General features: G+C 37.9%; 1 protein-coding gene across 2 annotated transcripts; it reads right to left on the bottom strand.

Moving 5' to 3' along the window:
- Nucleotides 1-2,078: 2,078 nt before the first annotated feature.
- CEP15 (centrosomal protein 15) lies at nucleotides 2,079-18,728 on the bottom strand. 2 transcript variants are annotated; one of them, XM_026501157.4, is made up of 6 exons: nucleotides 18,625-18,728; nucleotides 17,857-17,967; nucleotides 17,157-17,237; nucleotides 15,634-15,757; nucleotides 6,513-6,587; nucleotides 2,079-4,583 (listed from the first exon to the last, which is right to left on the bottom strand). In XM_026501157.4, exons 3-6 carry the CDS (start codon nucleotides 17,207-17,209, stop codon nucleotides 4,452-4,454), a joined length of 384 nt encoding a protein of 127 aa, XP_026356942.1. In that variant the 5' UTR covers nucleotides 17,210-17,237; nucleotides 17,857-17,967; nucleotides 18,625-18,728; the 3' UTR covers nucleotides 2,079-4,451. The 2 variants fall into 2 exon arrangements, with proteins under 2 accessions (XP_026356942.1, XP_026356941.1); XM_026501156.4 differs by having other exon boundaries at nucleotides 17,157-17,240; nucleotides 18,625-18,720.
- Nucleotides 18,729-20,647: the final 1,919 nt, after the last annotated feature.

Below are 20,647 nucleotides of genomic sequence, written 5' to 3'. Positions count from 1 at the left end.
AGAATGTAAATTCCAGAAGGACATGGATTTGAGGGGCAGTTTTGGGTCCCGCTGTATCTCTGGTGCGTAGAACTGTGCCTGCTACACAGTGGGCAGTCAGAGCTGTTGAATGCATGAATGAATGGTACTTAAATGTTACCTAACTTTATGTTTTCCTGGATAGCATTTTAAAAGGCTCTATATTTTGCTTCTTTTGTACGTCTCAGTATTATTGGTTTTCCTGGGGGTAGAGCATTCTAGTACAAAATGTCTGTGTTACAGACCTTATAAATGGTTGGAAACAAGGTACGAAAAAGGATTATGTTGTATTGGGAGAGGAAAGAAGATAGAGATGGATTGGACAAATTGTATACATGGAGTTCTGTCCCCCTCTAATTTGACTGTAGTGTCCCCAAAGTGATAACATGCAGAACATCAGAGACGCTTGTACATTGATAACCCAGATTTAGGAAGGAATAATAAAAAATCGTTTGACCATAACAGTGGAGGTTAAATAATCCAACTATCAGCAAAAACACAGAAACAAACTAAATCATCCCTTTCTTAAATGAGAACACTCCATTGTTTCAGTTCAATGCAACTATTTATTGATTTGTACTAGTCAGTCTAGATACTGCGTTAGCAGAGTCTCAGTCTCTGTCTTTGAGATACAAATTAGAGTTTTTAAAATAGCAGGAACTTTGCAACATTACTGTAGAGTAGGGAACCTGGTCCTTTTTCTCTTGTTAAGCAAGGAAACCTGACTCTGAGAGGTAAGATGATGTCCGGAAGTATTTTTTTAGCCTCTGTCTTTGTTGGAGTCCTTTTCCTTGTCTTGGATTTTAGTAAGGATATAATCTCAGATCCAGTTAGAAAAGGAGATCTCAATGCCAGGTGTCAAATTCACATATCAATCCTCTCCTTAATTGCTGAAGTTTGACACGTCCCTATGTTTGTCCCAGAAAACTCAAAACGTTCTTTTATTAGCAGTAGGGAATTAAATTTCCTATGGAGACAGATTAACTTCTAAATTATAAGAGAAACAAATAAAAACACCAAGATAAGTGGGGGAGGGGACTTCTTCAACTTAAAGCTTTCTCGAAGTAATTTCTCTTCCCCTTCTCCATATTTTCCACAGCTTGCTTGCTTTCTCTTTCTTTCTCCCTTCCTCCCTCCCTTCCTTTTTTTTTTTTTTTTCTTATGTTGGAACTCACTATCTATTTAGTACCTTCTGTGAAGAGTAAATTTTTAGTCAGGAACTCTTAAAAAATATCTTCGAATCCTCATTAAAGTGGAAGAGGTCAAGCAGACTGTTGAAATGAAGAGTGTTTTTTAAGCCATGCAGCTTTGGGCAATTCTAGAAACAGGGAGGGTGGAAACTCTTTAGAAAGATTTAAAACTTTTTTTTTTTTTAAGTTATTTTTTTTAAAAGTCTTTTTTAAAAAATATGAATTGGTTTAGAGAAAAAGGCTAACAATAAGGAAGGAAAAGGAAAGAATATATTTTGTGGATAAGCCCAGTGCATGGCCTTGTGCACCAGCTTTTATACTCTAAAGCCTACCTGGCAGGGCCTCATTCTTGTGATTGCAAACCCTGGTTTTTCAAACCCCCATCCCCCACCCCCAGGCTTGTCTCCAGTTATCTTAGAAGTGACAAACTAATCTCCAAGTAAGTTTAATTTTGATTCAAAAATACAATCACATATCCATCTTTTTTTTTTTTTTTCTTCCTAATGGCAAAGGGGATGAGGCAGAGAAGACCAAATTGTGAAGAAAGGTAAAGATTATTACAGCCCTCTAAGTCTTCAGTTGACAAGCGAAAACACCTTGTATGTAACGCAGAGGAAACACTGTCCATTTGACCTCGTTTTCATTCACACTGCTCCCAACGCCCAGGAAAGACCAGATGTCTGGTTCCTAGAGTATTGGGCTTTTCCCTAGTAAAATTTATTTTTTTGAAGTTTGGAGAAAAACTGCAGCTCCTTCTGACCTCGGTATTTTATGGTTTAATAATTTCATATACTAAAAGTGTTCCGGCATAAAATGAGCTTTGAGTATTTATGCATTTGCAATAATCCAAGAAAGGCTGTGCAAAGAAAATCTTGAAACGATCTTTATTTTGAAAATCTTGTTATTATAAAAAAACCAAAAACCACAAATTCGTAGTTTTCATGAATAGGAGGTACAGTGTAGCGTATGGTAAAGGCACTGAATTGGCGGGGGGCAGGGGGGCGTGGGTAGTATGAGTAGATGACCTTTCTTTTTCCTTGAATGATTCCTACTAAGAGCAATACAAAATATACATTAGATATGGTATTTCTTCCCTCCTTACAGAAAACAATAGTTGGAAATTCCTATGTAAAGCTAATCTGCCATGAGGAATATAAAGCCCTTTAATGGGGTATCTAGGTCCCTATGGAAATTTTTTTTAAACATACACCATGTGGTGCAATCTGTTACAGTCGACAAGGAGGGAAGGGGGGGAAAGCTCTGTGGGGGCCAGGAATAAAGTCATCTGTGGGAGTTTTTGAGGTATTCACTAGTAATGGGGGAAAGAGTACAGCTAAAACCTAGAAGTGACATCCCTTCTGCCCTAAGTCATAACCCAGGGTATATTAAATGTATGCTCTTTTTAGAAACTATTTAGCAAGTTAGTCAATTTAGGGGAGAAAAGAAACAACCTTTTCTGAGATGGTTAAATTGCTATTCATTTTGTATTTTAATCTAATCTACTGGTGATTTAATTTACAGAACTCAAAGCAAGTGTGCACTCAAATATTTGAGGATGTTAACGTATCAACCACTGTTTAATTTTGGAATGTGCCTACTTGCTTGACACAATATTTTACCATCTCAACAAATGTTTAGCCTTTTTTTTTCACTTGACTAAAGAGAAATAAGTTTCACATCACTTCATTCACCTTCTTATGTGCATATGCTGGGAAAGATTGGATGTTAAAAAAAAAAAAACTTCCTCATGTTCCTTTCTACTCCATCTAAATCTGTTTACCAATTCAAAGCTGCTAAAAAGCCCTGTATTCTCCTGCTAAATCAACTGGATGGCTAGAAACCAAACTGTGATGTAACAGGAAAAAAAAATTATCAATTTATTTTCATGTCAGAACATTCTTGAGAAGGTATAAATTGTTCTGGTCTCTATGCCAGTTTTCTTTTTTCTTCCTTTCTCTGTTTTTTTTTTTTTTTTTAAAGGCTTTCAGCTTTTAAGCCGATACTTTTTATAGTTATATAACAGTTCTAATATTTTGTGACATTTTGTATTGTGACACTATAGATGAAATTGTCATCGGACTGACACTCTGTGCTGTTTATTCCTTAATTACAACTGTTAACACTGTAGAGAAGTGTGCTAATCTGCCAGCGCGTATTATGAAAACAACGTTATTGTTACCCACACCAACACCCACTCAACAGGGTATTTCCAAGATGGTAGTTTAAAGGAACTTAACAGCACAATGGACGTTTCAATAGTTTTTTTTTTTTTAAAGCTCGTCCTACTGTCTTCATGTAAAAACACGCACCAGTTTGAAAATTTTAACCTCTTGAATTGCAATGAGCATGGACTCCCTTAGTAGCAGGAGCTGCCTCTATAATCAGAAAAATTTAAAAACATTTTTTTGAGTGCTCCAGCAGTGGAGGGCTGAGGAACCGCAAAGCTTTCTGACAGTTGTTTCAGAAGTAATGAAAACAGAAAGCAGAGGGAAGGGCAAGTTTAAAGATGAAAAGATGAGAGGAGTTACTTGCATTCACAGGGTTGGTAGTCCTTAAATAACCAAGTCAAAATCCAATAACCATTCTCAGCTCTAATAGGTGACCTTTTTCAGAACCAAGTCTGAGCTCCCCTGAAACTGGCCACTTCTTGAATGCTTTGTAGTTTAGTTGTTTCCTCCAGAACCTTCAGAGGTTTGATATCTATGAGGGACAAAATCCTATGAATCCACTGTCTAAGAAATACTATACTGAAGTAGTTAAGTGCCTCTGTTTTTTCCATTTGTTTAAAGAAACTGTAATGGCCAACAGCCACTTGGATCCTGTGCTGACCCCGATCCCCATAATAAAATAACCAAAACATTCTAGAAAATGTAAAATCAGGACCACCAGTATTCACTGTTCAGATGAGAATGACCGTAAATGATTAAAAAAAAAAAAGAAAGAAAAGACACACATAACACTTATTTAGCGACTTACTTAATGAACAGTCCACCTTTCAATATTAGCCCTTAACTCTCCATGGGTTTGGGAGAAAGCAGATTCATGACTCTGAAGTAATGGTAGGTCTCAAAGTGATAGAACCTGAGACTTGTCAGCAGATTCTCCTATCTTCACATCATCGAGGAGGTAATGGGACAATACGAACATATTCGATTCCTAAGGTGCCCGAAATGACCCTGCATATTCTTTAACATTCAGCTGTGCTAAACAGGTTTTTTTTGAAAAGAGTACGTGAAGAAGTTATCACTGCGCTTCATTCTGAACGGTATTTTCTGCTTCATTTTCATTTTCAACACCGATAGGATATGGTGCTCTTCCTAAAAGAAACTGTTCCCATTTGGGAATATATTCTTCTACTGATGCCCAGTAAAGAGTCTGGAAAAAAAACAACATCCAAAAGTAAAAAAGCATATCAAGCAATTGAACTTGGCTCTTCATAATAGTCTAAATGTTTATTCACTGAAGTGTGTGTGTGCGTGTACACACACACACATACACACATATACGTAGAATGCACTTCCTCTACAGAATATTTTATGTTAATTTTAGAAAGAAATCTGGCTACTTACTAGTGTTAATTTTCAAATTTCTCAGTAAAACCAGAGCCTGGCAGAATTACAGGTTTTGGGATTTTATTGTGATTTTACACGCCCTCTGGTGGCCAACCGTGTGATTATTACCAGTGGTATCATTACGGCTACAATCATTAAATGTTTTTGTTTACTCTTCCACATCCCATACCAAATAGATTACCCATACTAAAATTATTACAATGAAATGATTAGACAGGAACAACTGCTTTATAACTGACATAAAAAGATTTTACCTGGGATGAGATCAGGAACTGAAACATAACTAGTATGTTATAGTACAGGACTCAGGTAAATTGACTCCTTAATTGTATGGGGAAAAACACTTAAAATATGCATCCACTCTGTCTTTTAGAAGAGCACTCGATATGGTAAACTGTAATTTCTTCCCAGAGGTTTTTTTTTCTTCTTTTTTTTGTATACTGAGAAAATAATACCAATATCACGTAACGATTTTTAATTCCAGTAACTTGGAAGTTGAGACACTGTATTATTGGCCTGACTATATAAAGTCTACAAGCTATAAAAGCTCACACAAGATCACCATTTAATATCTACAAACTCTGATGGTTTTTTTGGGTGACTGCCCTAAAGAGGCCAAAGAAAAGTAAACTGCCCAAAGCTGTGTACCCTAGGAGGGCATCTGAGGTTGGATCATCACTATCAATCTCATTCTGGGGAATTCCGCCAAAGAATTACATAGCATTGTGAACACATAATGATTCACTCTGCACATTAAGAAGGAACAGGAGTTCTGAAAGTTGAAATTGTGAGTGGTTCTACATATCTATCCCTCTGTGCATGTGGTCTGAGAAGTAGCCTGACACACTTAAAATCGAGGTCATCCTGCTGTGCAAGACCAGCTAAGAAAAGTACCAGCCAAGGCCTGTGGTTGGAAGTTTCTCCACCATTCACGGCTGGATTAACCCCTATTGTGTGGGCCCCGTATAGGCAGAGTAAGGTATTGGAGAATTCAACAAAGGAAAAGACATGCCCAAGGCACAACTTTGTACCACAGTTCTTTCTATTCTTGATCACTGCCTTTTCTTATTACTCTAGATGACACAGAAAATTGAAGGGCAAATTCTCAGCCTTCAATTTGGAGTCTATTCACATCCCTGCTTAGGCAACAAGCAAAACTGTATTTGAAAAAGGTCATTAAGAATATAAAATGAAACTATTCTATATGTAGTAAATTTCCTTTCATCACAGATATATTCATATACCAAATAGGGTTTATTTTTGCCAACAGTCTTCCCAATCTGTTCTTGAACTGAGCAAAATAAAACAGACAAAAGCCACACTATACTGCATGATAATATGCATTTAAATAGCTTTGGTTGAAATTTGGTGAAGGGACTGAACTGCTAACATTAGCCAACAGGAAAGGCCCTTTGGTTAAGCATGCTGGCACCTTAAGATTTAGTGCATACTGTCTACTGTTTGTTACGGTTTAACAGGATAGGTGTTTCTAGATGAAAAGACACAGGATCTTTATAAAATTTTCACTTGATAAATTTTTAAAAATCAAGATATTCATCAACTACCTACTGTGTACAAAGCATAGCATTGTGGATATGTAAGGATCAATCAGACACATCTTTTACTGAATAAATAAATCTGGGAAACACACACATATAACCACAGATAATTTATAATACACTACTAACAGAATGGGGTCTCTTCCTATACATTTGTTCTGTAAGGTTCTCACCTCAAGAGAAACCACCTCTGGTGATGGAATTGGGTGAATCCTGGTCTGTAGAGACTTTTCTGCTGCTTCTATATCCTATAATAGGTATCAGCGTTTTAGAAACAAAATGTATTGACATAACACATACAAATGGCACCTGTAATAGCAATGTCTGTATCCTAAATCTCAACTCTTCTCTGGATATACAGTCTGAACTGAAGGAAGGGCATTGAAATAGGAGGACTGATCATTACTTAATTAACCAGTTTCAAATAGAGAAAGCAGCATTGCTTGTTTTAAAATAAAAAGGGGGAGGGCGCCTGTGTGGCTCGGGCAGTTAAGTGTCTGCCTTCCGCTCAGGTCATGATCCCAGAGCCCTGGGATCGAGCCCCACATCGGGCTCCTTGCTAAGCAGGGAGCCTGCTTCTCCCTCTCGTCCCTGCTTGTGCTCTCTCTCGCTATCTCTGTCACTATCTGTCTCCCAAATCAATAAAATCTTTAAAAAAAACCCAGTAAAATAAAAAGTGGGGGTGGGGTGGGTGGGAATTTGGAGGTCTTCGTTTTCATTTAAAATAGTAAATGCCAATAATTCTTGCAAAAAGGACTTTCTTCCAAAACTGCTCAGGACCCTAACTTAGCTCTAAAACCATTAAAAACAGCCGGATGGATAAAACGGTCAAATGCTCAGATACTAAAAACAGTCAGATAGTCAGCCCCACACTGAGCTAACCTTAAAAGTGAAGAGTTCTAGTCCAGATCATGCAAATGGTGTATTAATGTCACACATTTCATCTGTTCAGTATTCTATTTTTTAATTTTATACTTATGCAAATCCTCCACATATTCAAAAGAAAGTCAATGAGGTCCTTCAGTTCTTTGCGACAAGAGCCTTTTCACTGTACTCCAGATTCCTGGGACTCGATTCTGGGGCACTCTCGGTGGCCAGCTTTATGGCTGGGTCGTACATCATTCAGCTGATGACATTTAAGCCCTGTGCTTTAATCTGTAGTGTGACTTGCGGGTGTGTGCATTTTCTCTCACGGTTGTAGAAATGCAGGGGTAATTACACTTAATGCACACCCGGGTAAAGATGTAACCTTGATATGTGGATGAAGTACAGGCCCCGAAATGTAGGAGTCTCTAAGTTGTTCGTGAAACACTGAGTTCTGTTTCATTCTCCCCAAATTGGCACCTGTGTTGTCTTGTGCTTGCTTATGTTTGTCAAGTTCACAGAGGCCTTGGCTGGAGGCCATGTAAATTTTGTCTCTCCTTTGAGCTTAGTGAGTTGATCGAAAAGAGAAAGTTCTCTGATCCACGTAAAAGCATTGGAGCAATCTAAGTACAGGGCTGTTGGACAGACGGAGAGAGATGGAAAAGGACGTGGGAGTGGGGTGTGAAGAATCCAATGCTGAACAGGAGAAAAGAGCGAGCAGATGGCAGTGGCGGGAGCAAGGAATGGGTGTGAAATGTAAAAGGGAAAAACAGGAAATTCCCTAAAGGGACTCCCCAAAGTTGCACAACCATTAATGCACCTGCTGTCTCGAAGAAGGTGATTTGAAGGAGAAAACCATCAATTTAAGGATAAAAAGCCCATCTATTAGCAACGTCTATTCCCTACCAGAAGTTTATGGCCAAGACGCACACTAAAGCGCTTTTGATGCCAAATGCTACAACAGATAGCGAAGATTAACTCTTCTGTGATTGCGCTGAGATTTTACAAGGTCCTGGGAAAATTATTTCTTACTTTTATAAATCAAACAATAGACTCACAACCTCACTGAAACCATTATAAGAACAGTTGCAAATTTATTGTTGGTGGTAGATCTGGGTGCCACTAGCACCTGTAGACAAGATGATAAACACTTCTCTTAAAGAGCAGAAAATAAGGATATTGGATCTCTCCCCTAGAAGAGCGGATTTGTGGTGAAAGAGTAGATATGAGCAGGGATCTATGGCCTGGTAAAACAGGCCTATGGTTCGTAACTTGACTGTCATCTCTGCAGCCTGTCGACAAGGGATTATCACCCCTCCAGAGAACTTCTTTCATAAGTGAGATTTTTACTTTCTTAGATGTTTTGCTTACCTCTCTGACTCCTACACTTCTCTTTCTCCTTAACTGGCTCCTTTTTCTCTTCTTAATCCTAAGTGTGGGCTTTCTAAGATTTGTGACATCTGTCCTCCTCTTTTTACTTTCTCTCTCTCTAAGACTATCTCTTATCTAGCTTCAACTATTACTGTAAAGGGATAGATGATTTTTCTTCCCAGCCCTTATTTCTCAACCTAATAAAACTAAACTTCCCCTTATTCGTTCTAAGTGTGCTGAATGTACAATAGGGGGAATTCTACTCCCCCAGATACCTATGCTGTATCTTCTACCTTCAACTCTTCTTACTCCTTGACATTTAAAAATTCAAAGGTCTATAGATGATTCCTGAAGGATGTCTCCTCTAGCCTGTCCCTGACATTCTTAGTGCTGTGGTCTCATTATCACACTTACTTGCTCCACAAACATGTACTTGGACTATATCTCATTTTACCTTAACCACACATGGAATTCATTATTAAATATATCTTTACATAGATTAAAAAAAATAGAGACCCACTACACAGAGGATAAAGTATGAATTCCTTAGCCTGACTGAAAAATCTCTGCCTTCTGTAGCGGGTTATATCCCATTACTTCCAATTAAGAACCTTCTGTTTGACTATACGCTGCCAGAAGGTACGGACTGTGTCTTATACAACCTTTAAGCATCTGAGAATCTAACGAAGTGCAGGGTATGTACTAAACACTTAAATATTCATTATATAAATAAATGACTAAGGTGTCAAAAGTTTCCTGAGTATAAGTGAAAAACTGAAAAAAAAAAAAAAAAAGTACCCAGGGGGATAGGGGGATGGGGGGAGAAGAGGAAAAAAAGCAGATGAGGAGAGAGGCTAGACTTCCTGACCAGACCCTGTTATCTTGTCTTATAGATCTGCCACTAGACCATTTAAAAATTTCTACAGTTATAGATCAAATGAAAAAGCAATCCCTAAAAATTGAAAACAAAAGGAAACAAATCTGACTGCCATCTAGTTGGTGGCATAACCACATAGAGAAAAAGTACATCAGGTGGTCTTAGAACACAGTATTTTGATGGAGAATCTGTAATGAGATATACCCCAAGGACAAAAGGAATTGTGAAAAGTATCTGACTGAAAACCATACTCAGTAATCATATTGTTCCTGATAGTGCTGTCTATATCATGGGATAAAGTAAATGAGTAGTTACATTAGTATTGGAAAATTATTTAGGAACTGAGACTTTTGGATTGAGGGGAAAAAAGAGGTAAAAGATTGATGATTTTAAGTTAAAAGTCTTACAATCATGTAATCAAAATGGAATTATTGATATGAGCTCTTGATGAATTTTATCTTTAGAAAAAAGTTGTAATAAACATCCCTAGAGCCCAGATGAAGGGCTCTAAACATATATTCCCATCAAAAGGATCCAGGGCTCCTTGGAGCAATGGCCAATTCCAGGTCTAAGTGGCAAATGATGGCCTGGAAAATATCACAGCAGAAAGAAAGAAAACTATCAAAGACTGTTAAGATCATGTTAAAGGCATTCAGGAGCTAACAGGGGGCTCCCACTTGGTAAAAATGGACAATTTAAGCATCACTGGGATGGGTTGAGACATTTCAAATCACAGATGTATTTAAGAGCATCAGCATCTAATTGGTCACTTTTGGAGGATACTAGAGAACCAACCTATTATTTTTGAAAACTAAGTACAGAGAAAGAATCAAGCACTCATCATGCTTTTTCAAACTCTATGAAGTGTACTTCAGCGTAAGCAAATAATTGATGAGGGGATGTTTATCTTACAAATTATCAGCAACTGAATGAGAAGGAATAGAAGAATTTGAATATCACTTTTTGCAACCCTTAATGAACACATCTAGGCCATGATCATCAGTGACTGCTAACATTCCAGAAAGAGAGACGACGAGGCTTTACGAAGTGTTCCTCCCCAAAACACTGAACCCGAATCTGATCAGGCCGCTACGTCTGCACTGTTAATGCAGTATCCATTAGGCTCAGTGGCCGGTGAGCACTTGAAATGTGACAAGTCTGAGTTGAGAAGCACTGTAAATGTAAACTATACACTGAATTTTGAAGGCTCAGTGGGGGAAAAAATCATAAAATATTTATTAACTTTCAACAGCATTACATTTGAAATATGAAATTAATTTTAGTACATTTCATTTAATCTGTTTAACTTTATTAAAAGTGGCTGGCTCAGTTGGGAGGAGCATGGGATGCTTGATCTTGGGGTCATGAGTTCGAGCTCCACGCTGGGTATAGAGATTACTTAAATAGATAAAAACTTAAAAGTTGTTACTAGAAAATTTAAAATTATTTGTATTAGATTCCTGTTGCATAACACAACTTCTATCAATTTATGGGAATTACAGGGAACAGAGGAACATATTAAGTGATACCTCAGCAGTGTCATTAGCCATATCCTGAGTATGGGAAACTATAGGAAAAACGAGCCAATTCTTTCAACGAATAAATCAAAAGGGGGTTAAAAAAAAAAAAGGCAGAGGGAAATTTAGAGATTTGAGAGACCTATCAATCAATTATGTACTAGACTTTATTTGGATTCCGATTCAAACAAATGTAAAAACAGGTTAATCAGGGAGATCTGAATCCTGACTGAATATTTGAGGAATAATTGTTAATTTCTTAGATTGATCATGGTATTGCGATTGTACTTAAAATAGCCATTATCTTTGAGTGATAAACACTGATGAAAAAGACGTGATACTTACAGATGAACCAATGTGATGTCTGAAGATTAGCTTCAAATTAATTTGAGGGGCTGGGGGTGAAGGTGTAGATGAAACAAGATTGGGTGTGTTTTGAAAATTATTGAATCTGGGTGATAAGCACATGGAAGTACATTTTTCTATTCCCTCTTCTATGTAGGTTTGAAATATTTCGTAACAGTTAAACAAGTTTCCAGTTTGGATGGTGGTGTAAATGTTACTCTATGGCAGGATTCAGCAGCCTCTGTAAATGCATTGACTCGTGATTAGGAAAGGTAAACTATGAGCACAAAGTCATGTACTGGGATTTATTCCTTTCCCCCTCCCTAGACATGTCCCTTCCTCCCAACCCAGCAATATATATCTTCCTATAAAAATACAGTGAAGCCAGCCATGACTGGGTTGGATTTACTCTTTTAATCTGCTGAAGGGGCAATTTCTGGGATTGAAAAAAGAAGATCCGAAAGGATGAGATACAGGGTCAGTGGTTCAAGGAACCTTTGAGCATTCATTAAACTTGCTTTTCATTGAATTGGAGAAAGTGAGAAATGTGAGGAGGAAAGAGGAGAGACTTGGTCCTGTAAGTCATTGGCCCTGGGTGGGGGTGGGGGGGCTGCAGTCTGTTGAAGGCTGTAACTGCCAGCTGCCCCAAGAAGGCCTCCAGGACCCGCCTTAATGGAAGCACTCGGCGTGTCTCTGATCTGCTGTAGCACATTCCTGTTCTCACCCTGGAGTGTTCGTCCAACTTCCTCATGAGATGTTCGCTACCACAAAATTGCCTTTTTGTGTTAAACTAAATTTTGTTGGTGGGGATGGGGTGGGGAAAGAGGTTGAAGAGATGACAGTTTACATCATAGAAGTATTTATAGAAACAAAATTCTCTTTCTCTTCCAAATCTGTACCAATTATGTTTGTTTTTAAAAGGCAGACACATTTTATTTTATTCATAAGAGGGAAACTAGCAGAAACTAACAATCCATTATTGTCTGTGATATTTACTGACTAAACCCTCAATTTGGGTTTTCTTCATTACCTAAATTCATGTCCATTCTTTTTTTTTTTTTTTTAAAGATTTTATTTATTTATTCGACAGAGATAGAGACAGCCAGCGAGAGAGGGAACACAAGCAGGGGGAGTGGGAGAGGAAGAAGCAGGCTCCTAGTGGAAGAGCCTGATGTGGGGCTCGATCCCAGAACGCCGGGATCACGCCCTGAGCCAAAGGCAGATGCTTAACCGCTGCGCCACCCAGGCGCCCCTCATGTCCATTCTTTTACTATTATGCTTGAACCATTGGGATTAGTCTTTTTGTTATTGTTCCCATTTTTAAAACATTCTTTTATTTTTTCCAAATACATTTAGGGAAATTTTGTTGGGTTTGATGCAGGTTTTGGTGGGGTTATTTTTAAATCTAATAATAACACTGTGACTGATTTTAGAAAAATAAGTTTTCCCCGTCAGGATTAAGCCATAGATTTCCATTTAAATTTTAAATTTCCTGTTGAAGTGTAAGAATTATCTTTATACCAATCATGCATATTCCTTGTTAAGAGCATTCTCAAGTATTTTATAATTTCATTGCTAATGTGAATGTGATTTCGTATTTTCCAGTTACGTATGTAGGACTATTAGAGATTTTTGAATGGTTATGTTTTATCCATTAATTTTACTCAACTCATAATATACTAGTTTTAAACAACTTTGGCTTTTCTAAGTATATAGCCTTATTGATTAAAAATACTAGGGTTATATCTTACTTTCCAAAAATTAAAGCTCACTCCCTGTTAGTGTTTCTTATATGGGTCAGAGCATCTAAAAAAGGTCAAATAATGGATGGTATTAGAGCTTATGCTTATTTTGTTAATATCTTCGTAGGAATGTTTCCAAGTTTCAGTGGAACCATTTTAAAAGTGTATTCTATACCTAAGCACATATCCTGATGTAACTGAACCTGTTCTTGACAAGGGGTATTAGGAGTAGTCACTTTATGGTTTTCCTCATGTCTAAATTAGGAGATCAGTGCAGGTCAGTGGTTTTCACCATTCTTGAAAGAGAATAGAGCAGGCAAGGAGGGGCTGAAGGATGGGTCTTTGACCAAAGCAGGTCCACTTAGTTTTTATGCTAAACAAAAAACAAAAACAAAAAACTTAAAGCCTTAAGTGAAAATCTAATCTATGTGCTTTTTTAAGTTTCTCCCAACTGAAAATTCTGTGATCAAGTCCTATTTAGGTCACTTTCACAATAGCCTCCATGGTAGAGCCCTTAATAATTATTTCCAAAGTTTAAAACAAAATAAGAGGGAAAGCAGGATAAAAAAATTTGCATATACAAGTATTCAAAGTATGTTAAAAAAAAAAAAAAGGGAAGAGATTGCATGTCCAACAGCAAGCACCGTATCTGGGATACAAGAGCTCAGTAAATGCTTATTAAAAGACTAAAGGGAAATATACAAAAACATTAATTTCAAGCTGGGTGGGATGATGTGGAAAGTATGCTATTTCGTTTTCTTGGCTCTTTCCAGTTTTTTACAGTGAGAATATATTGCTTTTATAATCAGGGGAAAAAACACCATCTAAACTTGTTTCTAATGACGATGAAACTAGGTCCATTGTCTTCCTTCCAGATATGGCAATGATTTCTTAGCTATTCTCCTTAAATCTAATCTCCCCGTTCTGCAAATCACATTGCATCTAAATAGGAAATGAATCTTTCTTAAATACCCATATGCTTCTTATATAAGTCTCTATTTTTCTTTTGCTCAAATACTTTTAGTACTGTATTATCCCTACATATCAAGTCTCAACTTCTTCAGTAGGTCTTACAAAACATATCCAACCTTGTTTCCCGTGACTTTGCAAGCTAGTTAGCTCAGGATCCCCTGGACACTAACAGGGCCACCATTCTTCTGGTCTTGGTTCTTCTGTAAGAATGCAATGCAATATCTTGCTTTCTGCCTATTCAAACACAGCTCCAGCTTAGCCTCCCCTCTCAGACATGTTAGAATATTCTAGCTTTTGATGATTTTTTTTTATATGCACTCCCAAACTGCTAAGGATTCCGCATAATTTAATGTTCGATCAACTAAGGTCTCATGTTGTGTGTGATAACCTTATGTCATCAGTAAACCCTGTTAGCTATTTGATGTAAAGAACTATGAATTATTTTGTTAACTCCACTTTCTGCTTAGAACTAGCTCAGTTGTAAGGCCCCTCTGGGCATTCACCAAATACTTGCTCACTAAAAGGAAGATACTTGAAAAAATCCAAATAGTACCTGTACTTGTTGCAGGTGAGTAGCGATCAAGCCTTCAAGCCTTCTAATTTAGTTTTTCTGACTTTTCACAGCAAATTCCAGATTATCCTATATATTTCCATTTAAAAATAAATATTGCAAACACCATTGGGCAAGTAAGACATATGGCAACATAGAATGCTTTGGTAGCACTATGGCTGTGACTTAAATTACTGTGGATCAAACTGCCAGAAGCTGAGAAGATAACTGAATTTTCCTCTTCCTTTATCCTTTAGTGACTACATAAGATAACTATATCATGCCTATCGATGAAAATATTTAACAATAAAAAACTGAAAACACTGCTTTATAACTTAAATAATATAGCCTTACTCCCAAATGTTTTAGTCATAGGATCTCTTGGAAGCTTGAATGGAAGCAAACTTTAGGGTTTTAATTATGGATGAAGCCATACAATTCTGGAAGCAAAGTATAGCAAGCAGCCAAAAATGTTACACATATGATTTTACTCCAAATGGGCACATTGGCCAAATGGTGGGGCCCTGCGCAATCACATACTTTGACCACCTCCTCCATCACTATCAAGAGAGATCTGGGAAATCTGTTATCTTAGATATGAATTCTACGTGCTGACTGTGGCCCCAGTAGGGCAAAATCAAATTGTTCTTGTTTTTATGATGTTAAATAGTTTTGAGTTGGATCTAAAAACGTTATAGGTACTTCATGGGGTTTTAGGATCTCCCTATAAATAAAAGAAGATGGAAGATGGAAAGCTACATCTTGTATTTATTACTTCTTGCACAAGGTGACCTTTAAATTCCTTCTATGGTCACTGGTTCTTCTGGTTGATTAAAAACACTTAGGTTAAAAAAACTTCCATTTTTTTTTTTTTCATTTAAAAAAGAATCCATATGCAACTTCTCCAACTAACATGGGTTTAAAAACTAGATGGTACTTCACTAATTGTATTTATTACTCAAAACAAAGTTTATATATAAAAATTATGAAATTCACTTAAAACAATTTTTTGCAAAGGTGGGAAAAAATCTTTATACTCAAGTCATGGAAACTTACCATTAAAAGACTAAGGTTCCTTTTAAAAGCAGTCTCAGCTGCTTGCATCTGAGATGCCTTTTCCTTGTTTTCATCTATAAATTTATTCTCCATTTGTTGAAGTAACATTAATCTTTGTGATACTCTAGAAAAAAATGAAGATTATATAGTTTTTTTTTAAAGGGTACATTTTTTGCTTGACTAACATAGAAAATTTATTTCTTAATTGTACCTCACTTCAAGTTCAACCTATTTTGAAAACCAGTTACTATGTCAATTAATAAGACAGTGGAAAACTCAGATAGTTCAAAAAGTCTTAAATCTGGGTAAAATTATTCTTATTTTCATTAACATATCTATCGTAAGTACATGCTTCTGTTTTTTTAGCCTCTATGGTCTTTGCAATTATTTTAGAGTGTTAAAAACATGTTTTAATTTTTGGTGAAAATGCAAACTGTAATACATATCCCTTTGTACACATACTTATATATACCTCCCCACACACATACATTGATATAACTTGCTATACGAAACCTTCTGCTTAACACTTCAATACCCCTGAATCTCATGTTACACATTTAGAATTGCGCTAAACTTCCATATGTTTGAAGAAGCAATAAAAATATTTTTTTCCTCTTTTTCCAAGAGAAAGATGATGGTTCCATATATGAGTGAGAGGCTGTGTGTATGTATGCATATTCACAACAAGGTGAAACAGTAATTGAAGAAAGATGTAAAAAGTTGCAAGTAAATTGTCAAACTACTTTGTTATATATAATATACTTTAAAAATTTCTCATTGGTCAAATGCTCATTTTACAAGTTTTTTGGTCTTAAATGATTAACAAAATGTCAGACGATAAAAAATACATGTGGTATATATAACAGTCTAACCACTTTCCAGATAGTTGTGGAGATTCTTAAGAAATGCTATATTTCAGAGGGCTGTTCTTGAGGGTAGCATTAAAATTGAGTACTTTCAACATTTTTATAAGGGAAAGATCTTAGAAAGCCAAGGAAGAGGGCCTGGTAATTAAAGGAAAACATCAGAACCCGCAGAAAGAGGTAGAGACGGTTAATATCAAGTATAAGTGAAGGACTGGTTATGTAATTTGTAAGACCTAATGCAAAGTGAAAATGTGGGGCTCCTTGAAAAGAAAAAACTTAGGAATTTCATGACAGCAACATTAGAGCATTAAACCAAGTGCAGGGACTGTGAGTACACAGGTCACATACTCATGAAGCTTAACCTGGGTAGGAGGTGTACAGAAGTCCATGAAATATCAGTGAGGAAACTATAAAAAGGTGAGAAGGGTGAATTTATCTAGATAATAGTAATAATTGTAAAGAGAGAACATGACTATACCTTTTAATATTTGTTATTCTTAAGAGACAGTGACATTCCCTAACACCAAAATCTCTCAAGTGTCAGAAAATTTAAATGACGCACTTTCAGACTTTTTAAGTCTTCTGTGCTCACAATATTTCACTAACAAAGCCAGTACCATTTATTCATTTAGATAAGCCCTTTAAAAAAAAACTTACATTTCTTCATGTCTTTTAGAGAGGCGAATTTCTTGAGCAAACAAGGAAGTCATCTTTAGTCAAAGCTGCCTTATAAGCTTTCTGCTAAATAATAAAAACATTTAAAGTTACTTTAATGTCCTCAGCTTTATAGCAGTTGATTGTTTTATTACCTCAACCCATTGGTTCTCTCAGAAGAGAAAAATAAAAATTGAGATATAATGATGTGTAAAATGAAAGAATGCATTTAAGACCATTTTTACTTACGATGCACAGTTTTTCATGTGCCAGACGCATCCAAAAACACCATGAATCAGGTAAACTCAACATATTTCACATTTCCTCCTTTTACTTCCTCACACTTTAACCTTAATTTGAATTGAAAACAAACAAGCAGCTGGTACTAAGACTAGTAAACATTTTATTGAATCAACAGAAAGAAAAAAATCCACTCTGTAAAATTCAACACAGGAATATCATCCCTTATGCATGTGCACACACACATAGAAAGGCAAACAAGTATAAGAACCAACTGGAAACTCATGGTCTTTCCTTTATTGGAAGACTGCCCAGTTCTACCATCCCTTTTCCAAATAAAGTATTTTTCATGTATAACTGCGGGGGAAAGCCCAACTGGTCTATTCACCTTACCCTCGGTGCTCAGGACTCCCATTTGGGGAGTTTAGGAAAGCCCATTTTAATGGCATATGAGCAAACTCACCTTGACTGAAGAGCCTGGACCAATACAGATAAAGATCAAGTGGAGTGCTTTGAAAGCTCACAGTCTGAAGGTAAATCATCTGGTTGTGTGCAAAAGCTAAAGGTGACTGTCCTAAGGGAGAAAAAAAACAGGAATGAAATTCTTTTCCTGGAGCGAAGCACTGGCTTTCCTAAATTTTATTAATTAAACACTGTCGCTGATCTCTGAGTGTCCAGCGCTGATAGACTGAGCTCTTCCTTCAGGGCACATACATGGAGGTGTAGGGCACTGAGCCCAGCCAAGGGCAAGGAAACATTGCCCTGCCCTCAACGGGTTTCCTTCTAAAGAAACCAATGTCTTGCGTTCAGCACCGCGGACAGCAATCGCTCGCCGGTTTGCCCACAAGGATCTAGTTTCAGATACTTATCCTCTAAGATCACTACGGACCAATCGTCGCCGGCTTCCTCCCCCTTTCAAATGCAGAGTCGAATAAGCCTCGGAAAGTTAGTCCACGGTAACTTCTTTTCCGTAAGGCCCGCCATCAGCACTCCAGACAAACCCCAAGATAAATTCGGCCTTTCGAACCGAAGATTCGCACGGTCTCAGAGCCTTCAACCCTGCAACCACTGTAACTCCCTGCTTATACCCAGAGGACTCACGACCTTTCCTCATCACCCCAGTCATCTCCCTTTAACAACATCCTGTCCACCGACCCTGCGACCACTTGCGCTGCTCTCGGACAGTCAGGGAACCCACCGGCAGCCCGTTACTTGGTGGGACTTCACTCACCCAGTAGCACTTGGACCTTTTCCGTAAAGGCGGCTGCTACAGTGCGGACGCTGGGTCCCAACACAGGCCTGGGCGTGGTCACGCCACCATCTTTGCGCACGCATGACGAGGTGACGTAATCACGTCGCTATAAAAGGCGGGCCTCTGGCTCGAAAGGTGACGGTGCTGCGCTCAGGGGAGAGATCCCTGAAGGGGTGGTTCCGAGCACTGTGAAAACATTTGGTGGTAGCTCAGTTTTGAGGCCTTTTGAAATAAGACCTGAATATGCTTTAGAGAGGGAAGCTAGAATGTCACAGAGTATGGAGATGGGGAAAAATCTTTCAGAGTACTCCAAAGTATTTGAATGGTCTGCACAGTCCGTAAAAGCTCTTTGCTTTAAAGAGCTTCACCCAGTTGGTCAGGTGCAGAGCAGGAGCGTAGCCTCTGCCTGCACCCGCATAGGGACAGTAATATTGATCGTGGACGTTTTGAGGGGTTTGTGTGCAGGTCGCTGTGTTTAGGGGAATTACCTCAGCCCTTTCCCGACAACGCCTGGTGACGTAGGTACCATCATCCTCGTTCGACAGAGGAGCGAACAGGCTTGGCCGTTTATCATTTTGGAGCTTAAAGTCAGCAGAGCCTTGAGGAAATTTCCCACAGCCCTCAGGTCACACACTTGGGAATAATCCCTTTGTGCTGTAAAGTGCGTTCTTAAACCTTTTTTTCCCTTTGAAATAACTTGGCGAGACACGAAGTACTATCCTTAATTTCAGAGGCAGAAACTGGAATTCAAGGAGGTCAAGTTGTTTTCTTCCTACGGGTTACTGAGCTAGTAAAGGGCGAAGTGCTAGGACTCCAGTCCAGGTGTCTTTTATTTTTTAACTCCCAGAATATCTACATGAAACCCCTCTTCTGTTTTGGGATTCGGGCACTTCATGGTTCCTTTGCTTGGAATAGCCTTCCCCAGAAATGCACATAGACTGAGTGCCTCATCTTTCAATGCTACTTCCTGGAAGAAGCGTCCCTGGACCTTGAATATAAGATGGCAACTCCATTTCTTTTCTCTCTGTCCTCCTTCTCTTGCTTGGTTTTTCTCCAGAACACGCTGTTCCATACGTTTTACAATCACTTGTTCATGTGTTTATCAGTGCACCCCTACTAGAATTCGGACATCCTAAGAACAAGTATGATTTGCTGCTGTATCCTCAGCAACTAAAAAGGCCTTGAAATAATCCCAGATGGAAATTCCATCATCATTTAAGAGAGGTCTGTCTTCAGTTGATAGGGCCTTTGATTTGGCTGTTCCATGGTCTTCCTTAGTAAAGATGAAAAACAGACCTTTGAATGGCCTTGTGCTCTAGGAATGAAATAGAGCTTTTGCATAGTTACGAGGCATTCTTACCTCTTAGGTAAATTTACAAATAAGGATTTTTCTTGAATTGGTAATGGGTTGCATGAAGTAGAGAACCGAGAAGCTGTACATTAAAGCGTGTGTATGTTGTTTAAAACAAACTTTGTTCCCCTCCCTGTTCTATGTAAGTTTGCATAGTGACACAATTGGGACAAACCCAGCCCTTTTAACTTTGAATCTAGCTTCTTTAGGTCGTTGTCTGCCTTGGAGTGAATCAAGGAATACCTTGGAATTTTCTTGCAATTTTTAGGAGAAAGGTAATCAGGAATACCTCACAGACACTTAGAGATTATCTAGATAGACTGTGATAATACATCTTACAGCATCCCCAAAAAAGTATTTTCTACTTAAAGATCTGCTGTCATAGCTCCCATCTTCATGATAGCCCCCAGTTAATCTTTTCTGTGAGACACTTGAGAAGAAGTGTCTCTGGCAATTGCACAGTCTGTCAGTATACAGCTTCTCTATTTATTAGGTAAGTTTGGGTACTTTCTGGAGTGAGATATTCGCCGTCTACCATGCAGATCATTAGAACCTACTAAGTAATGCCTGGCTCATAAGGGGGCATTCTGTAAATGTACAGTGAGGTTGATATTTCCTAACCCTGGTTCTGTATGTTCGTCCACCAGCATG

Source organism: Ursus arctos, unplaced genomic scaffold, assembly GCF_023065955.2.
Source record: "Ursus arctos isolate Adak ecotype North America unplaced genomic scaffold, UrsArc2.0 scaffold_14, whole genome shotgun sequence".
NCBI lineage: Eukaryota > Metazoa > Chordata > Mammalia > Carnivora > Ursidae > Ursus > Ursus arctos.
The sequence above is the reverse complement of the archived record's forward strand: the minus strand, read 5'-3'. Positions and strand labels throughout refer to the sequence as shown.

Excerpts from the sequence above, each read along its gene's own strand:
- CEP15 (XM_026501157.4), bottom strand. The coding sequence starts at position 17,209 with ATGACTTCCTTGTTTGCTCAAGAAATTCGCCTCTCTAAAAGACATGAA. Across the intron at positions 6,588-15,633 it reads GGAACCTTAGTCTTTTAATG|GATATAGAAGCAGCAGAAAA; the intron begins GTAAGTTTCCAT and ends TACCTATTATAG. Across the intron at positions 4,584-6,512 it reads CAGAGGTGGTTTCTCTTGAG|ACTCTTTACTGGGCATCAGT; the intron begins GTGAGAACCTTA and ends TTTTTTTTCCAG.